Here is a 17,698-nt window from a genome sequence, read left to right on the forward strand (position 1 = left end):
TAAATCTCAAATTGCAATACAGAAAAAGCAGGAACAACCTTAACACTTCAAAAACAGGAAACTAATGTAAAGGGGGAGAGCAGCTTGTCCAGACTCACGCCATGGACTGGGATAGGGCTTTGGACCAAATACCAGGCTCTGGTTCCTGCATCCTGTCTGCTGCACCACCTCCTCAGAAAAGCGATGGAGTATCACAGCAGGTTCTGGAAATCACCCTTAGATTTTCCTGTCCACAAATTTCCCTTTAAATTTTTACTCCAGTGCACCTGCTAAACAGAATGTTTCAGCAATGCACAGCCATGGGCTCCTCGTGGAGTTTTTTTCTGCCAGTGAAATAGCTGTGACTGTAAGGTTTACAGAGACTTTCTGTTCCTGTCTAAAATTATCTTTGCTGATCCTTGCGACGCCAAGACCACAGAGCCAATATTCCACAAGCCCTGAGAAAAAGGCACTGTATTTCAGGCACACTCAGCTAGTGTTGCTACAGCAGCATCCATCAGCCACGACCAAAGCTCTGGGTCACCGCCGTGCACAAGGGGACACTGCCTGTTCCTTTGCTGCATCAGACAGCAGAGTCAGGGTCTGGGTGCTCTGTGGTTGTTCAGCCAAACAGGAGCTTCTGTGATCCCTGCTCCAACTGTGGGATCAGGGCAAAAGTGGATGAAAAGACGGCAGGTGGATGCAGGCAGATGGGGGAAGCGGGGCTAGGAGGGAAGACAACAGCAATTAGCATAAGCAGCGGCAGCCTCAGCTCGCCAGCTGCTTTGCCGATTGTCTGCCTCCTCGATTTCCAACAGCAAAGCAGCAATTTGCCGACGAGCAGTCAGTAGCCAAGGCTACCCCCCAGGACCGAAACTATCAGGGAAAACAAACGATTTCCATGGTACAAAAGCATGGCTTGCAGGGCTGTGATGTAGGAGTTTGCCTAAGTAAGGCATGGAGCACGCAGCTCAAAACAGACACTAAATACTTCAGAGCGAAAGGCTAAAAAAGGAAGGTTTTAGAGGAGGAAATGAGTCAGTAGCTTGGAGGACGGGAGGGGGAGTTCAAATAGCTGAGGCATATAAAGAAAGCAAGTAGTCACCATCTCAAAAGCTACCAAGTCAGCGAAGTGGATGTATTGATCACAGGTTTTTGATGATGTAGTGTCTCATTCAAAAATGGAGTCCACGGGTGACTTTTTATATTGATCATGCTGGATTTTGAAGCGATCCTTCACTGACTGGACAGACATTTGCCAGCTGCAGTTCACACCGGTGTTTCTGACTGCAGCTAAAGTGGTCACCACCAGGATTGCTGGAATCTCTCAGGGATCCCCCTGGCTGAGGGATGGACTTTTGGGGGGCTGGGGGTGGGGTGGTGAAGTTTCAGGCTGATTGCAAATACCATTTGCCTTAAGAGAGAGAGGGGGGATTCACCTTTCATGATGGTTCATCAAAACGTATGGCCTGAGCTTCCAGCCTAGCTTATTAATAGCACTACTGCTGTGGGAAAAAAGGGCAAAGCTGGTTCAGTGTTGAAAAGCAGAAGAGCTAGTAAAAAATCCTTCTTCTCCACAATGCAATTCCCAGCATTCATATCTGTCATTGTGACAACCTCGTATTGCACTGAGAGGATGGGGACAAAGGGGTCTCACCCCTAGAAGGCTTCAGCCTCGCTCACCACACACAGAACAGCTGTAATGGTGTGCAGCACAGTAAGCCAGTGGTGTTGGTGTCAGAGTGGCAGTAATGTCCTCACCTCTGCCCAGGTCCTTGTCCCATCCAAAGGCTGGCACTCATAGAGAGGGAAGGAACTCAGAAATAGAGACAAAATTTCCTCCTGCCCAACTCAAACCAGGGAGCTCCCCCTGGATTTGGGCACCAAGGCAAGAACTACAGAGCAGCTTTGACAGGACCCTGCTGCAAGCCCAGGCTGAGGGAACCCCAGCACTACAAAGGGTCAGGGTGATGCTTAAGGCATCAGAGAGGGCTGTCAGGTCAGGAAGCAGCACAGGGCTGGAGACACTCCCTTTCCCTACACAACCAGCAGCACAGGATTGGCATGCAGTAGGGGTTCCCAACCATGCCATAAATACTTAATCCTCAGCAGACAGCTCTGGGGCAGGGCTGGAGCTCCCAGTGCCCGTGCTGCAACAGCAGTGCAGGGGCTGTGGAGCCCTGTGCTAAGGCAGGCTGGTATCCACCATAACCATACACTTGTCCATGAATTCTGGTGCACAGTTTCTGCCTCAAAGCACCCCATCAGCTGTGTTCAGCCTCACTGGGCTACGCTGTTCTGTCTTTTGGGGAATGAAACATTTCAAAAAAATGCTGTGGCTGTTGGTGAGTGAGTGCCCTTCCCAGAGCAGGCACATCTTTCTCATGAGGCAGGAAAAAGTGAGAGTTTTCTCTTACTCTGCTGGTGAAGGAGTTCTTGTCCCTGGTGAATTTCCTTTAACCCGTTAGATACTTTCTCAACCTACTGCAACGTTTCCAAAACCACCTCTCAGAACAGACTGAGCCAAGAGGCCAGTTCCACCTCATTTGCCCTTATAAGTACACAGCATGAAATAGCTCCAGCCCTGTTCTCATGGCCTTGCATCATCTCCTCCCCTCCTCCTGCCCCAGGATGTCTCATTTCTGTACCCCTCTGACAGACTGAAACCCATCTAGGAAGAGCAAGCCTAGAACACTAAGAGTCAAATTAGCCACATAAATTATGACTAGAAAGCACAGCTGCCCCAGGTTTCTGCTATGCACCACCAGAGATGGAGGTCTGCTGTGGCGCTGATCACCACTGCCTTGATTTCCTCTCCAAGCCACAATCACAGCAGGGAGGCAGGACCAGTTGTCCAGAGAAACTTACTCACTGGATTGAAGCTCTCCCTACTACACAGGCACTCTGACTTGGTTTAGAACTACATTTTGAAAGGGAAAAAAAAATCAAACACATCCCTGTTCATTTCTTGTTAATACCTCCAAAGTAAGTCAAGATTTGGGGTCAAATTTAAGCATTCCTTGATAAAATATATCAGAAAGAGGCCTAGGGAAGAACTATCCACTCAGGCCAATTAAAGTCTGAGTCGTGCTGGTAGGTCTTTTGCTAGTTTTATTACAAATGTGATGCAAGAGCTTTTGTAAAAAGGAACCCCTAGCAGGAGTAAGTCACCCAGCACAACAGCCTAATGAAACAGGATGGCTTCTAAAAGGCACCCATCTTCAGCATAGCATCTTCCAGCAACTTCTCTCTCATGTGAACAGGCCTAAAACATCTACAAAGAGCATCTACTGGGGTAGAGGGGAAAAGAATTTTTATTTTTCCCCTCTACTGCAGAGGGGAAAAGTCAAATAAAAATTAAGCTCCTTTAACTAGAACCGCAATATGGATGAAATCTGTAAGGCGTGTAAGCATTGCTCACACCTTTAAGAGTGAAGCTTCACGATAGTTCTAATGAAGTAGTGTTTCCTCATACCCCAGCCCCGAAAATGCCGCCATCGCGTCTTGTTTTTGTTTCCTGCTTACAGGGAGACACAGACTCAACAAATAAGCTTCTGATGCTGGGGGCTTTTTGCTCATCGACTCAACCCGGGAACATCAGTGCACTCAGGATTCGGTGATAAAAACCTAACTTTCTTTACATTTTGTACCATCAGCAGATGCCGTCATGCTCTGATTACAAGCAACCCGAGCCTCGCTGGTCAGAAACATTAAGGAATGAGTATTTTCGTCAGGGCGAGCAGGACTGCCGTGAACACGAAACAGCAACTTCTCCGAGAGCCCCGGCCTCGGCAGCAGCGTTTTCTCAGGGCCGCCTTTGTCCCGAGGACAACCCGCTCGTTGTTTCTGCCGCCGGCACGAAGCAGCGCCGGGATCCGCGGGAAGCGCTGAGCTCCTGCCGCAGCAGCCCGAGCCAATCAGCACCGCCTGCCTGAGATCGCACCAAAGTAGGTAGTGAAAAACCCTCGGAGGAAGGAAAAAAAAAAAAAAAAAAAAAAGAAAAACTCCCACACTTCCGCCCGGCCGCCCGCCCCTAGCCGCTCCTGCTTCTGCGGCCGCCTCCTCCCGCAGGCTCCCCATCCACCCCACGGCCACGGCCGCCCCCTCGGCCGCTCCCCGACCCCCTCACGCCCGCCCCAGTCCCTTCCAGCCGCGCTCCCAGCAACCCAAATCCTCCTCATGCGCCCCGCGCTCTCCCTCACGGTTCCCCGAACCCCCGGCTCTGCCCTCACTATCTTCCCCGCCCCCCACCGCGGCACACCTTGGGGCAGGTAACCCCGCCCACTTGGCTGAGGGCGCCTGCCATTGGTTAACTGGCACGTCAATTAGCCGGGATATCACTGTGATTGGTTAACCAGGTACGGGAGGAGCCGTGCATAGCGGCCCGGGTTTCCGCCCCCCATCACTTTCGCGCGTGCGCACGTGGCTGGGGCGTCGCCACGCGGGGCTCCCGCCATAGCAACCGCTTCCTCCTCCTCCGGGCACGGCGGCCGTGACGTCGGCAGCGCTTCCGCCCGGCTCGCGCCCTCGCAGCTTCTCTTCCTGCCGCCGGAGCCCGCGCCGCGCCCAGACAGCCGAGGGAGCCGCCGCCGCCGCACCGCGCTCCGCCGCCCGCTCGCCGCGCCCCGCCGACGCCATGGTAGGCACCGCGCGCCACCGGGGGGGGCGTTAGGCTTCTCCGTCTCCCGCCTCTGCCTTCATTCCTGGGGGAAAAAGAGGGGAGGGGGGCGGCGGTACTGCCCGCCGCATCTCGGCCGGCGCTCTTGCTGGCGGCGCCGCTGTGCCTGGTAGTGTGGTGCCCTCTTTTCCTTCTCCTTCCCTTTCTCCCGGTTCTTCCCGTTTGTCTTTGAACTTGACGCGGCGGATCCGTTCTCCTCCCTTCCCCCCCGCCCCCATCCCGCCATGAGGCGACGGAAGGTTACTCCCACCCCGCCTTGAAGCGATGGAACTGTCCTCCCTTCTTTTCCTCCCCCCCGCCATAAGGTAATGGGACGCTCCGCGTCGCTTACAGGCGCTGGGGGCGGGCGCGTCCATTCGGCCCTGGGAGGGGGGGTTGGTGAGGAGCGAGGGCGCGGCGGGAAAAGGCCGGGGGGGGGTTGGGGTTGTGCGCGGCACCTCCCCGCGCCGCAGGGCGCGGCCGGGAGGGGATGGGGAGGCGGCGCCCCCTCCGCTCCCCACGAGGGGCTGGGTCGCAGCCTCGCAGGGAAGGCACCGGGCGGTGTTGGTGGGAGCCCACCCTTCCCCCGAGGCCGGGGGCTGCCCTGCTCGGGAGGAACCGCGGCCGCCGCCTCGGTCCCGGCGGGAGCCATCTTCCCATGGCCGAGGGGTTCGGGCCTGGCCTAGAAACCGGCGGCGGTTCCGTGGGCAGCCGGGGCCAGCACGGGCCCCCCTCCGCCGGGCCCGGCCCGAGCCCGCAGCGCTGGTGGCGGACAAAAGGGGGAAGCGGAACCCGGGGAGGGGAATCGCTGATCGTAAAAAACAGGGTGTCGCAGCGGCTGCTCGAGGAAGCTGAAATTTTGAGGCAGTTGCTGCAAGGACTTGGGTTTTTTTTTTCTGTTTTGTTTCTCCCCACTGTGCTGGAAGCATTTATCCAAGGCATAACGCTGGAAGCAGAGAAACAAAAAAGTATTAAGCATCCGCACCGACTTGCTTGTGTTTCCTGCCTTTCAAAGAATAAAAAGTGTCAGGGCTCTCCTTGCATAAATGAGGCAGAATAGACAAAACGCGTGTTTGATTTCGTGGTGGCTCATTCCGTTTGCTTTGCCCATGCTCAAAGTTTGCATCCCCGTTTAACTCAGGATACAAGAGTTTGACAAATTTGCCTCAGTTATAAGCTCATGCAGTTTTAATTGCTGCCCTGTTTACGCTTGAGTCATGCACAAGCACTTGTCCAGCAACACACACTTGTGTGTTTTGACACACTTGCCTGGGTTTTTTACCTGTATTAGAGGTGTTAAATATTGAGGCCTTCCCTAGGTATTTACCAGTAGTTCATTAAACATGTGGTATATCCGGGAAATGAATTTTTGTTCCGTAGGGCTGGCAGACAGGATGTACTGCTAATGTCCCTGCTTTCTCTAGCACCCGAGCTGGAGCTTCTAGACCAAGCTGGTCTGCAGCATGGAGTAGAGCTGATGGGAATTGGAGATGATGCTGCTAAAAAGTCTGATGAGACTCGAAGCTCTTGTTTAAAAGAGGCTTGTCTCAACAAGCCAGCTACCACCTCTGCAGTATGCAAACCTAGTTAAGTGTGACTACTCAGCATGTCAGGCTTCATCTTGCTTTGGAACCAGGGAATTCCCAAGTCAGTCAAAACTACTATTTCTCATAGCGGTCTCCTTTTTGGTAGGGTTTATGTTGGCTTTTTTGAGAGGCTGCAAATGAACTTGGTTTGGGGCAGAATGGAGGCCTTCTGGCAAAGTACACTAGTGCCAGCAGGAGGGCATCCTTTGGTATCAAAAGAGCTTGGATTTTCAGCTTTTGTGTCTTGCCACAATGTTCAGTTTCTTTGCTACTGGATTAAATGATTCCAAGGTCTTTGGAGGACCGTGCAAATTATTTTTCTTGGTTGTTAGTCAGTGCTATTCCCAGACCTGTGTAATTACAAGGTACATATGCCTCATACACAAGATAGCAGCCTCATGACAATTGTTGCTGTCGGTGTCTGGCATGTTCCTACTCGCCTTGTCAGAATCACTATCAAGAGGCTCCTGCTGGGTGCAAGGGCTGACCTAAGCAATCCCATATGGGAGAGCCTAAATACAACCAGGACTTGCTTGTGAAGCTGTTCTCGGCCTTTTCCTCACCTGGTTGTTCAGTATCCACAGCAATCTCTTTGGGGAGAGGAGGATCCCTCTGTAATGAGTATCAAGGATGCCCAGAGCTGGCCTTCAGAGCCTGGTTTTGAGGGTGACATTTAAGCTTTAGGTTGCTGTAGGTGCCTGGAGGGCCACAAGAAAATTATTACCAGCATTTAGGCTCATAATAGCTGTTTTGTGTGCTGAATGTGTTTCTGAGAAGACTTGATCTTCTGCAAGAGTCCTGTTATACACCAGCTTTCACCTGCATTACCTTAAGAACTTACATTTCAGTACAATTCTGAATGGGTGCTGCTGAAAACTTCTGCCCTGCTATTACTGGCCACTGCAGTTCCTGTTTTTCAGTACTGTTGCTGGGATTGCCTTTTGTGGGTATTGCTTGTTCTGCCTACCTCGATAATTAAATCGGGAGTGAACTTCATGGTGGCTCAGAGAAGGAGATAATTTCCTCTTCAGCTGAAGGCTGAGGAAATGACCTTCAGGAATTCGAAGGATAGTTTTGGTTTTTTTTTTGTTTTTTCTTTTTTTTTTTAATAATTGCTTTCCTACTCAGCTCTCCTTGTCTTGTCAATAATCTTCTTGTCAGGGGGTGGGGAATAAAAGCTGAATAGAGTTTTGATTCCTTCCCCCTGCCAAAAGAGACCAAATAATGCAAAATAAAAACTTGAGTCTAGCTGGCAAGATCTGTCTGCAAGTGATATGCAGATGACTGTAGTTCTTGCTGGTTTATGGTGTGCAAATAATGGCCTCTTATACAACAGCAGTAAAAGGCTGTTAATTCTGTTTCCTGTCAGGCTTCATATCTGAGTTGAAGCCTTGGCCTTTCAGATGTATAGGCTGTCCCCTGTAAATGGAGCTGAGTCTCTGTACAGCTATAGGTAGGCAGGGAATGTGGGCTTTTCCAGAGCCCTGAAGTCACTGGTGTTCCCACACTGTTGCTGGTCCCTGGGATGAAGTTAAAGTAACTGCTCCTTGCATTTCCTCCTTGCATTGCTCCCTTTCCTGCTCATGAAAGTGGGGATGTTAATGTCAGATGTGTTTTTTTGAGCGCTCAAATAACAGATTAAAAGACAAGCAGTATTTAATGTCCTTATGGTTTTGACAATCTGCATTTTAAGTTGCCTTTTCGGCCTTAGGTGACACCTTTCCAAGAGGCCTGATTTGGCAAAACTTTGTTTCCACCAGGCTGCTACCCTCCCTTTCTGCTAAGCGTTCCCACAAGTACCTTGGCTTAGTTTTCCCCTCAAGTTGCAGGTGATGACCCAGGACATTCCATTGTGTGGCAGTGCAAGGGACAGCTGTCTCCCTGAAGGGTGCTGTCCTGGACCAATGGTGGGGGGGAAAATAGGTTTAATTGAAAAAGTATTCGTTGCAGAGATGTACTATGACACATTAGTGAGTCAGAGGGAAATGCCACATGGCTCCACAGGCAGCTCTGGCAGTGGCAGGGAATTTCAGAGGTAGATAGGAAGGAGGGTAAGCCAGGCATAGGGGAAACAGGGTTTGCTGAAGAAACTGAGAATCAAATACATGCCAATTAATGTGACCAGCAAACATGGGAGCACAGTGTTCTCAAATCTGCCCTTGCAGTTAAACAAGGCGTACATTCTCGGTGTCAGATTCTGGAAAAAAATTGATGATGCTTTTCCAAGAAGCAAAAGTTTCCACTTGAATAGCTGTGGACAGTTCACCCTGGTGTGTACAACGTGTGTGCGTGGTTCCCAGACAAAACAAGTCAAGAACTGCACCTTGGAATGTCTCTGGAGATAATGCATGCCCAGGCACCCCTTGTGCTCTGATCATAGGAGGGAAAACCAACAGTCTGAAGTTCTCAAGACTTAACCCCAAATTTAGTCCTTCAAACTTGTCTTGAGGCAAGCTAAGTCATTAGTTTAAGGTCTTCATAGCTGTCTTACAGTTGAGGAAAACAAAGACTCTTCCAAGGTAAAATATTTCAAATATTCAAGAAAAATACTGGAGCTCACAGCATTTCCTAACAAAAGAGATGTCGAATTTCATTGTGTCAAAGTTGTGTTTTAGTGCAGGCTTGCTACAGATCCAGTTTATCAGGTGTCTGGCATGTCTTTCACTCCTGAAAAGGCTTTTCTGTATGGGGATTTTCTTGAGAAAGCTTTGGATTATTCTTCAGTCTTTCCCAATTTAGATTAAATTTCAGTTCGGCTACATGGCAATGGAGGCAAAATGTTGGGAGCTCTTAGTGAAGGCAGCTGGGTCCGGTTCTTGCAGTTGGAAGCCTGCTGGACAGAAGGCTCCCTCTTTGGGCTGCCCAGTGGAGGGGAGGGCATTGTGTTCTCTCCCAAGACTTCTGCAGAGCTTTGCACTTCAGGCAAGAGCGAGGCTTTATGAACAAGAGCTGCTGTGTTTCTGCAGTGCCTGCTGACGAGGCAGTAAATGCCTGCCTCAGGTGCCTGCTGCAGGCTGTGTGAGATCCAGTGGGGACACTGCCATAAGCGCCACAGGATAATGTGTGAGAGGCTCAGCCCCCAGCATGTGCTGTGTCTGTGGCAGTTGATGAGCTGCTGGGGGACAACTCAGTTGTGGTCATTCCCTCAGAGAAACTCATTCTCTCTCTTCTTTCCTGAATGTGTTGTCCTGGCATCGTTTTCCCATCTGGGAATTATGTGTCTTGCCTGCTTGTTGCTGCCTTGTTGCAGTTAAGGGTCTGGCCCCTAGAGTGAAATGTCACCAGCTGGCTGATGGTCATGGATCCCGCAAGTGCCTGCAGTATGTGCTGCTCATTGAACCATGTGCCAGTCAAGAGCTGGATAACTGCTTCCGTCCTGGAAAAGGAACAGGACCAAGCTGGCTGCTGGAGCTCTACAGCGTTCAAGCCACAACACACAAAATAATGATCAATGTGCCGTATTGAATCCTCCGAGCACAGCCTTATCTGGCCAAAGAGGGAAAATCCAGACTAACAAATGTTTACTCTGTCATTACTGGGAGGGTGGAGGCTTCTCACCAGCTCTTCTTCTGGACAAGGCAGCAGAGACGAGGTTAAAATGTCACTTGAGGGCATGTATTTAGAGTCTGGCATTTCTCCTTGTTCTAGTGCTCTTAGCAGTCATCCTGTTGCTGTTCTACACAGAGTGGTTGCAACTGCCTTAAAACAAAAGCTGCCTGGGGTTTGAGTTTTTTCCTTTTTAAGTATGTTTGTGAAGCCATTTTTGGCTGTACAGGCCCAGGGTTGAAGAGAGAGGCCCTACGGTTAGGACAGCAGATCCTCTTTTCGGACTGAATTGGTTTATTGCACTGTCTCATCTCAGCCCATACTGTAACACAGCTATAGGGTGTTTTCAGATGGAACAAATCTGCATTGTCCCTGGCAACACAATGGCTGCTAATGTCAGCTTGTGTGATGAATCCAGGGGTTGTATACCAGCTGTGAAAAGAAGTAGCACCAGCTACTAACAGCCTTTTGCTTTGGAAAGCTAAAAAGTCCAGTTGTCACTATTGTCCCTTATGCTTCTGGTCAGCCTCAGTTATCAGCTGAAGTTTTACAGTGAATTTTGAGTTTCCAGACTAAATACTTTCAACATTTTTGGAATCTGAAGTGACTTGCCAGCAGTGCTCAGATTCTTTTTAAAGAAACAGCTTGTCTCCTGACTTGGAGACATGTTTCTGGCTCTGTAGTAGCACAAGCAAATGCACGTGACTGCACAGTTCACATCAACCTGCAGCTCTATTGCTGCTGCTTCTGGCTCTAAGTTGAGCATTAACCTCTTCTTTCAGAGTTAACATAACTTGGTACAAGGGAATTATTAGTTGTCGTGTTCGAGCAAAGCTCAAGAATTGACAAAGGCCGGTGATGTGCTGCTTTTCCATGATAGTCTCCTTTCCATGCCAGTTCAGACTTCCTGTGCATTTTCTAAGAATATTGAGGGGGTTTGTGACTAAAACCTGAGTCTTGCCACCCATTGCCAGCTACTGAAGTACCATTAGTTAGAAAATAAACCTCGGTGAGGAGAAGGGTTCTCTTGAATTCACTGTGGATTTGTCCTTAGTGAATGATAAAATAGCTGTTTGTTTTGTTAGGTTAACATTGTGTTATTTAGAGTCTTCCCAAAGGGGCTCTTGCCCACACCAAACACAGAGACAGGAGGGGAAAGACCTTTATTCGTCCTTAGCTCTCAGTCACTGAGAGCTCTTACGCTGACAAAGTGCAGTCTCTGCATGGAGGAGGTGACACAGGAATGAGTCACTTTGAGTCCATGTTCACACTGTTGCTTGAATTTATCCTGAAATAGGCTTTCTCCATGTACTTCCATCACCTTATTGGTGATATGCAGAAGGATGGCTGCCTGCCACACAGCTGGGGCACGGTGACTGAATTGCTGTTCTCCTGTCCCAAAGTAAGTGCAAGCAATTCTGCATAGATTACCACTCACAGACTGACCATGCATTGTAAGTCTTGAGGGCGGTCCCCTTTTATTTAGGTAAGCCCAGGAAAAGCACTGTTCTCCACCCTAAAGAAAAGCTGCTTCAGATTGCTGATGTGTGAGATTTCCCTGGTTTTCTGTGACCAGCACTTGTGAGCTCTAGATACCAAGCTCTGTGGTAATAGATTCTGCCAGTTGTGCCACCTCTCCTTGCTGGGTTAGCAGTGCTATGCCAGCCACCCAGAGTTACAGGAGGAAGGATGTTGGTAGAAAGAGGAGAATCTGGGCTCATCTGAGGTCCTTTGTGGTAGGCACTGGTCAAGGTTTTAAATAAAACCCATACATTAAAGTAGGTGTCCAGTCCATAACCATCTCTTGAGGACAGCCTGAGCACTGAGCAGTTCCCCTGCACCTCTGTCCCCCTGGTTTTGCAGCTGAACTCTGCTGTTTCTTCAAAATGTAAAAGAAATCCCTTGAGCTCACATTTTGGGGCTGCAGATAAGTTAAAAAAAAAGAACAGCCTTTAGCCTTTTTCAGTTGTTGAGTTGTTCTCACCTGCTGCTGTACCCGACTGTTGGTACTGCTGAATGTGCTCATAGCAGTGACATATTGTGGTTTGCACAGAGGGAGGAAGGCAGTTTTCTTTCTGATAGATGGATATGAGTAATGTCATTTGAATTTGGAAGTCAGTGAGGGAGGAAGCAGGATTCTAAAGGAATCTCATTGTTTATACTGTGTGTAGCATTTTGAACAGATAGAGTTGTTCAGTACTGGACAGGCTTCAGTTTGGTCTTTACTTCTCTGGCCGTGATGTCCTTCCAGTAGTGCCTGCTGGCTTCCCACATTTGCAGTGTTCACTCTTACACAGCTGCTTTTGAGCTCTCCAACTTGGTGCAGTCTGAGAATAAAACTCAGATGTAAATGCTTCTACTTCCTTTTTTTTTTTTTTTTTTTTCCTGTCTCATTCCCAGAAAAGCATCAGACTGAAAATGCAGTTCATCCTTTTGTCATTCTTGCTAGGTCTTGTCCACTTTATTCTGTGCAGCTGCCTTTAACATCATACTGATAGTGGTGCATGTGCACCTCTTATTCTCTTATTCCAGTTTACACAGGGGAATACGATACCACTTGCTACAGTTCCCCAGCTGACTCCAAGGTCGGGGGGGGGGAAATGTTGAGGAGGGTTGAGCTTGCTTTAAAAACTGCTGGAGCAGTAGGTGCTGAGAACTGAAACTTTAACTGTTAAGACTTGCAAGTTCTCTGTTTGTAATACTGAATTCAGAGCAACTTCCCAAAGTTGGTTTATTCAGCTAAAAACTACCACTGCAATCACAGAAACCCCACTACATTTCCCTTGATCTCTAAACTAAGTCCATATGACAAGTATGGAATTTGGCCAGTTTTACCTCTGTTCCTAAAGCTGCTAGCAAGCAAGCTGGAAATGGCTGGGAAGCTTTGAACAGAAAATCCTTGTGGGCTTCTCCTGCCAGCCTGAAACAGGGAAGAAAATTAAGCTGCTGTTATGCCAAAGGATCTGCCACAACTGAATCTCAGAGAAGAAGGGGTTGGCGTGCCTGCAAAACTCCCCAAAACAGTGTTCTGGTGTAAGTGGGATTGTGCTTTCTTTGGAATAGTTTTTGGTTTGGTGGCGGCTGTGGGCAGCAGCGAGACTCCAGATTCTTTACTTGGCTTTGGAAAAGAGGGTCTGCAGCCTTTTCTGACAAGACTCTCATGCCACAAGTGACTATTGCAAGAATCTATTGTCTTCTAGCATTGGATTTAAGGCAGCGCCATAATATAGCTGGGAAAATTAGGGGTGGAAGGCCTGAAGGTGTTTGCTGTGGTCTTTGCAGGCCTCCGGAGTACAAGTGGCCGATGAGGTATGCCGTATCTTCTACGACATGAAAGTGCGGAAGTGCTCCACGCCGGAGGAAATCAAGAAGAGGAAGAAGGCTGTCATCTTCTGCCTCAGTCCAGACAAAAAGTGCATTATTGTGGAGGAAGGCAAAGAGATTCTGGTGGGAGATGTCGGAGTGACAGTCACCGACCCTTTCAAGCACTTTGTGCAGATGCTTCCCGAGAAGGATTGCCGCTATGCCTTGTATGATGCAAGCTTCGAGACCAAGGAATCCAAAAAAGAAGAGCTGATGTTTTTCTTGTGGTAAGCCACCTTCCCAACTCTGTCATTCCTAGCATGCAGTCTAGGCTCTGTGGGTGAGGTCTCTGAGCGTTTGTATTGCCCAGATTGGGAAAATGGTGTGCTTAAAATGAGCTGCTCTGTATTCTGGAGCCATGAGATTTTTTCCACTTGTCCATGGTGGGTAGGATATTGTTTCTGTCTGGGCTGGATAACCAGTGTCACTAATTTCACTCTCTGTGGTGTGTCCCACTAGGGCACCAGAACAAGCACCTCTCAAAAGTAAGATGATCTACGCAAGCTCCAAGGATGCAATCAAAAAGAAGTTTCAAGGTATGTAATACAACTAATGGTCCTAACTCTGCTGTGTTGCTGAGGTACACAGCAAGGCTTAATTAGTTTAGGTTTTGGGGGGTTTGTTTTTTGAGATACTAGTGAAAAGTGAAGTGTCATGTGACAGACCTAAAGTGAGCTTGGCTCAAATTTACATTATCTGACAAAATTTCAGAGGCACTAGGACAGTGGTCAGAACAAGAACAGGTTTTGCAATGTGTGAGGGACCATATGGAGCAGCACATCTGCACCATACAAGCTAGAAACCACTAGATTCATGACACAAAACTGGATTTTGTGCAGAGCTGCCTCAGTGGCAGAGCACTTCCATCCCTTTGTCTGTTAAAATGCAGTCTCATAAACCTGCTATGCTGTAGTAAGTCAGTCTGGCTGATAGCCAGGTAGCACTCTTCAGCTCCTCAGGCTGCACTGGGCCAAAATCTTGCCCTGTGCAAGACTGACAGGATCACTGTGCAGCAGTGCCAGCCTTCACAGGATGGTTTGCCCAGGGACTGGAACTGCTGTGGGAGAATGTTGTGTGCTGCACCATGTGGAAGCTGAGAAAAAGAAATCCCAAGGAAATTCTGCTTTTCACCATATAAGGCAGACAGACATGGGTTGGGCTCTCCAGCCTTAAAAAGGAAAAGAAAGCTCTGCTGGTTGTGTAGCCCAGCTCTCAGTCTCTGCCTCTCAGGTTAGCAGTGTGATGCTTTCAGCCACCTCTGCAGAGCCAGCGGGAGCTGAGCGAGCCCTCTCCGTGTGCTTGCCTGGAGCTCCCTCCCCTGCTGTATCCAGGGCAGCACAAGAAATGAGGGATTCACTCTAAGAGCCTGCCATGAAAGGCCAGCAGTCTGAGCACTGAGCTAGTGACAAATTTCTCCCTTCATGTCCCTTCAGTGACATTTGGTGTGCAGCCAGATGTCTCCTGGGATGTGTCAGGGAAAAACCGACAAATTCCCTAAGCTAAGGCAGGACTTGTCTGCTTGAGTGACTGGATTGCTTCTTCTAATATTACTACCAGGTATGTTTCTTTGATTGCTTACCAGCATGTTGAAATACTGCATTATTGAGTGTTTTGCCTCTTTTTTTAGGCATAAAGCATGAATGCCAAGCAAATGGGCCAGAGGACCTGAACCGAGCTTGCATTGCTGAGAAGCTAGGAGGCTCCCTAGTCGTAGCTTTTGAAGGAAGTCCCGTGTAGATGTCATACAGTGCCACAACTCTACAAGCATTCCATGTTTTAATAGATCAGTTATATAAAGCAAACATTCTAGGCAAGGGTTTCACTAACAGTAGGGAAGCTGTCTTGTAGAATAAAGTAGATTTTGGAGATGTAGCTCGTATGTACAAATGACCCTAAATAAATCAAATTAAGGATTTATCTTGGTGTATTAATATTTGCATTGGTTGTCCAGCCCAGTACTGTCCCCAATGGATTAACACTAAAGGTCTCCAAAAATTTGAGCAGTGTATCATGAAAGGTGGAGAGGTGAGAACAATCTGGTTCCTGTTCTTGCTTTTCTAAACAGTAATAAGCGAAATTCAAAAACTTTCCCCTGTAACCATATAAGACAAAACTTAAAACCTCTAGTTTAACTTCAGCTAAAGCAACCTGTTAGCACCAAAACTGAGTTAAATTCTTAGTGCTTGCAGTTGCAGAGCTGTCAAGAAAAGCCTAATTATGAAGCTAGACATAAAACAGACATACTTTTTTCTGGAGGAATAGTCCTAGTCCACTCTCCTGTTAACTCACGGTGCAGTAATAATATTTAAAGGTTCACTTGTTCTGTAGGTTCAATTTTCTTGTTATGAAGTGTCTTGAGGTCTCTTTCCTCCTGAGTGATTCTATAGAAATTGCTTTTTCTGTTGATGTGGTTTAATTTAGAACTACCTTTCTCTAATACACACTTACTAGTGGATCAGATGCTTCTGAGGCTTTTATAAATGCAGATTCTTATATCAGAGCTCTCCAGTTATGGGTAGTAAAATGAAAAGGAACCACAACTTTAAAAATGGTATTTTCAGCCCCAGTCTTTGGTCACTTGGTCCATTTGTCCATAATTACTATTGATTTAACTTAGTAGAACCAATCAGCCTGACTAATATGGCTTGATCTGGGCTTTTTGTCTGTTAGCTTCTTTAATTCTGTAGAAATGCATGGAAATATCACCTACTAGAAAGTTTGACCTGAAATGCCTTTTGTATGGGGGGTAGAGAACATTCCTGTGCCAGCTACAGAGATCTTAAAAGCTTCCATGTTTCATCAGTGGTTGATTAAAGCTGTTTCCTTTGTGTAATGTGTACATGGGAGTTGCATAGAGTTTTCTTGTATGTCTGTAGAGAAAAAGAAAAAAAAACCAAAACCCTTAGCCTCCAGTGCATTACTGTGATATGTTCTGTGCGTGCCAAATTTGAACAGCCTAAATAAATGGGCTTTCCCTCCCCTGGGTCAGTGACTGATTGCTCTCCAGCCTCGGGATCAGCCCTCTTGCAGCAGGGCTGGCACTGCTGGATGTGGGTAAGCATTTAGGGAGCTGCTGTGCTGCTGCAGCGACTGCCCTGCCCTTCTCCTGCGAGCAGGAGTGGGGGGAAACAGGCTGGAAGGAAGAGCTGCTGAAGCTGGAGGGATCTGGGGGGAACACAGGTTTGTCTCTGCAGTGTACTCCCGTCTTTGGCTCTGCATCCCCCTGCTTGCTGCAGGCTCTGGCTCCCAAGCAGCACCTCTCTCTGCCTTTAGGTTTTGGGACCAGTTCCCATTGTCTGGGGGCCATCCTGGGAGCCATCTCCCTGTTTGCAGCAGGAGCCCAGCCATGTGCTGGTTGATCTGCACTGCCTTCTCTGTGAGGACTGAGGGAGCTTTCTCTGGCCAGGCCCATGGAGTCTGGGCAGTCACAGGATGGCCCTTCCTCCCTGAGCTGTTCGCAGCTGTGCAGGGACAGAAAGCTGCAGTGTCCCCTCAGCTCCTGGCAGAGCAGTACTAGCGCTGTGCTGCTGTGTCTGGGGGCCGGGGTGATAATGGGCCATTACCTAACTCAGCATGTGCCCTCTGGCCAGGCTTCGTGGTTAAACCCCTTCATTAAAGACAGGCATTGACTGAGTGCTCTGTCTTGGCACCCACACGGGTCACAGGGCTGGGAGCACAAGGTTTTCTGATGCAAAGGGATCCATTGGAGTACAGCTTCCTGATTCTGGGCAAAGCAAACTGGCCTGGATTCTGCTGGGGCTACTGGCCTGTCTTTCAGTCAACTGGGACCTCACCCAAGTGTGTAATGATCGTCATAAACAGCTCCTCCTTGCCCAGGTGTCTGCAGTACTGAGCTCTGTCCAAAGTCCAGGTGGAGATAAGGAAACCAGTGTGACACACTGGGAGTGGTGCTGCCTGACAAACAGGCAACTCCTAGCCAAGATCCAGCTGATAGCTGGTGCCTCCAGGCTGCAGGCATCTTTATCGAGCCCAGGTGATGCTGTGGTCACTTCTGCCTGGGATTTCCTTTCTTGGTCAGAAAATGGAGCAGGAGACACTGCAAAAAAGGAAGGATGTCAGACCTGTAAGGTAGGAGAGCATTTCCCAGAATGTGAAAGCCCTTGGGTCAGGGACTTGGGTTCAAAGTACCTTAGCCCCAGAACTGAGTGATAAGAGGTGACACTTCGGGTCTTGGCTGGGTGTGGTGCCATAGCTTCAGCCAGCTGGAGAGTCTGGCTGCTTTTGGGACCCTCACAAGAAGTCCCAAAGTGTATTGAGCTCCGTGCTCCAGGACTAACAGTAACTCTTAATCTCCAGAGCTGCAGTGCTGTGGGCTTGTCCACATCATGGGGTTTGCTGGCCAAACTTCCCCTCCCAGGGTTGTTTGTCCTGCTTTATCAGAGCATGAAACTCTTGTGACTGTTTTTAAGTTTTCTCCCAAATCACCCAGACCTTCTGAAAAGGCAAGACAAGCAGGGAGAGACAATATGATTAATGCTTCCTATAGCTTGGGTGGTTGCTGGTGGGAGAAATCACTTCCTGACAGAGGTACATGAAGAAAAAGGTG

General features: G+C 48.7%; 1 protein-coding gene across 1 annotated transcript; it reads left to right on the forward strand.

Annotated features, from left to right (window-relative positions):
• Nucleotides 1–4,466: 4,466 nt before the first annotated feature.
• Nucleotides 4,467–16,115, forward strand: DSTN (destrin, actin depolymerizing factor). Its single transcript, XM_005523238.3, has 4 exons — nucleotides 4,467–4,618; nucleotides 13,051–13,358; nucleotides 13,591–13,667; nucleotides 14,759–16,115. Exons 1-4 carry the CDS (start codon nucleotides 4,616–4,618, stop codon nucleotides 14,866–14,868), a joined length of 498 nt encoding a protein of 165 aa, XP_005523295.1. The 5' UTR covers nucleotides 4,467–4,615; the 3' UTR covers nucleotides 14,869–16,115.
• The last annotated feature ends 1,583 nt before the right edge of the window (nucleotides 16,116–17,698 follow it).

This window comes from Pseudopodoces humilis, chromosome 3 (assembly GCF_049639895.1).
Source record: "Pseudopodoces humilis isolate 2021_Gansu_Grassland_sample_001 chromosome 3, ASM4963989v1, whole genome shotgun sequence".
In the NCBI taxonomy this organism is placed as follows: domain Eukaryota; kingdom Metazoa; phylum Chordata; class Aves; order Passeriformes; family Paridae; genus Pseudopodoces; species Pseudopodoces humilis.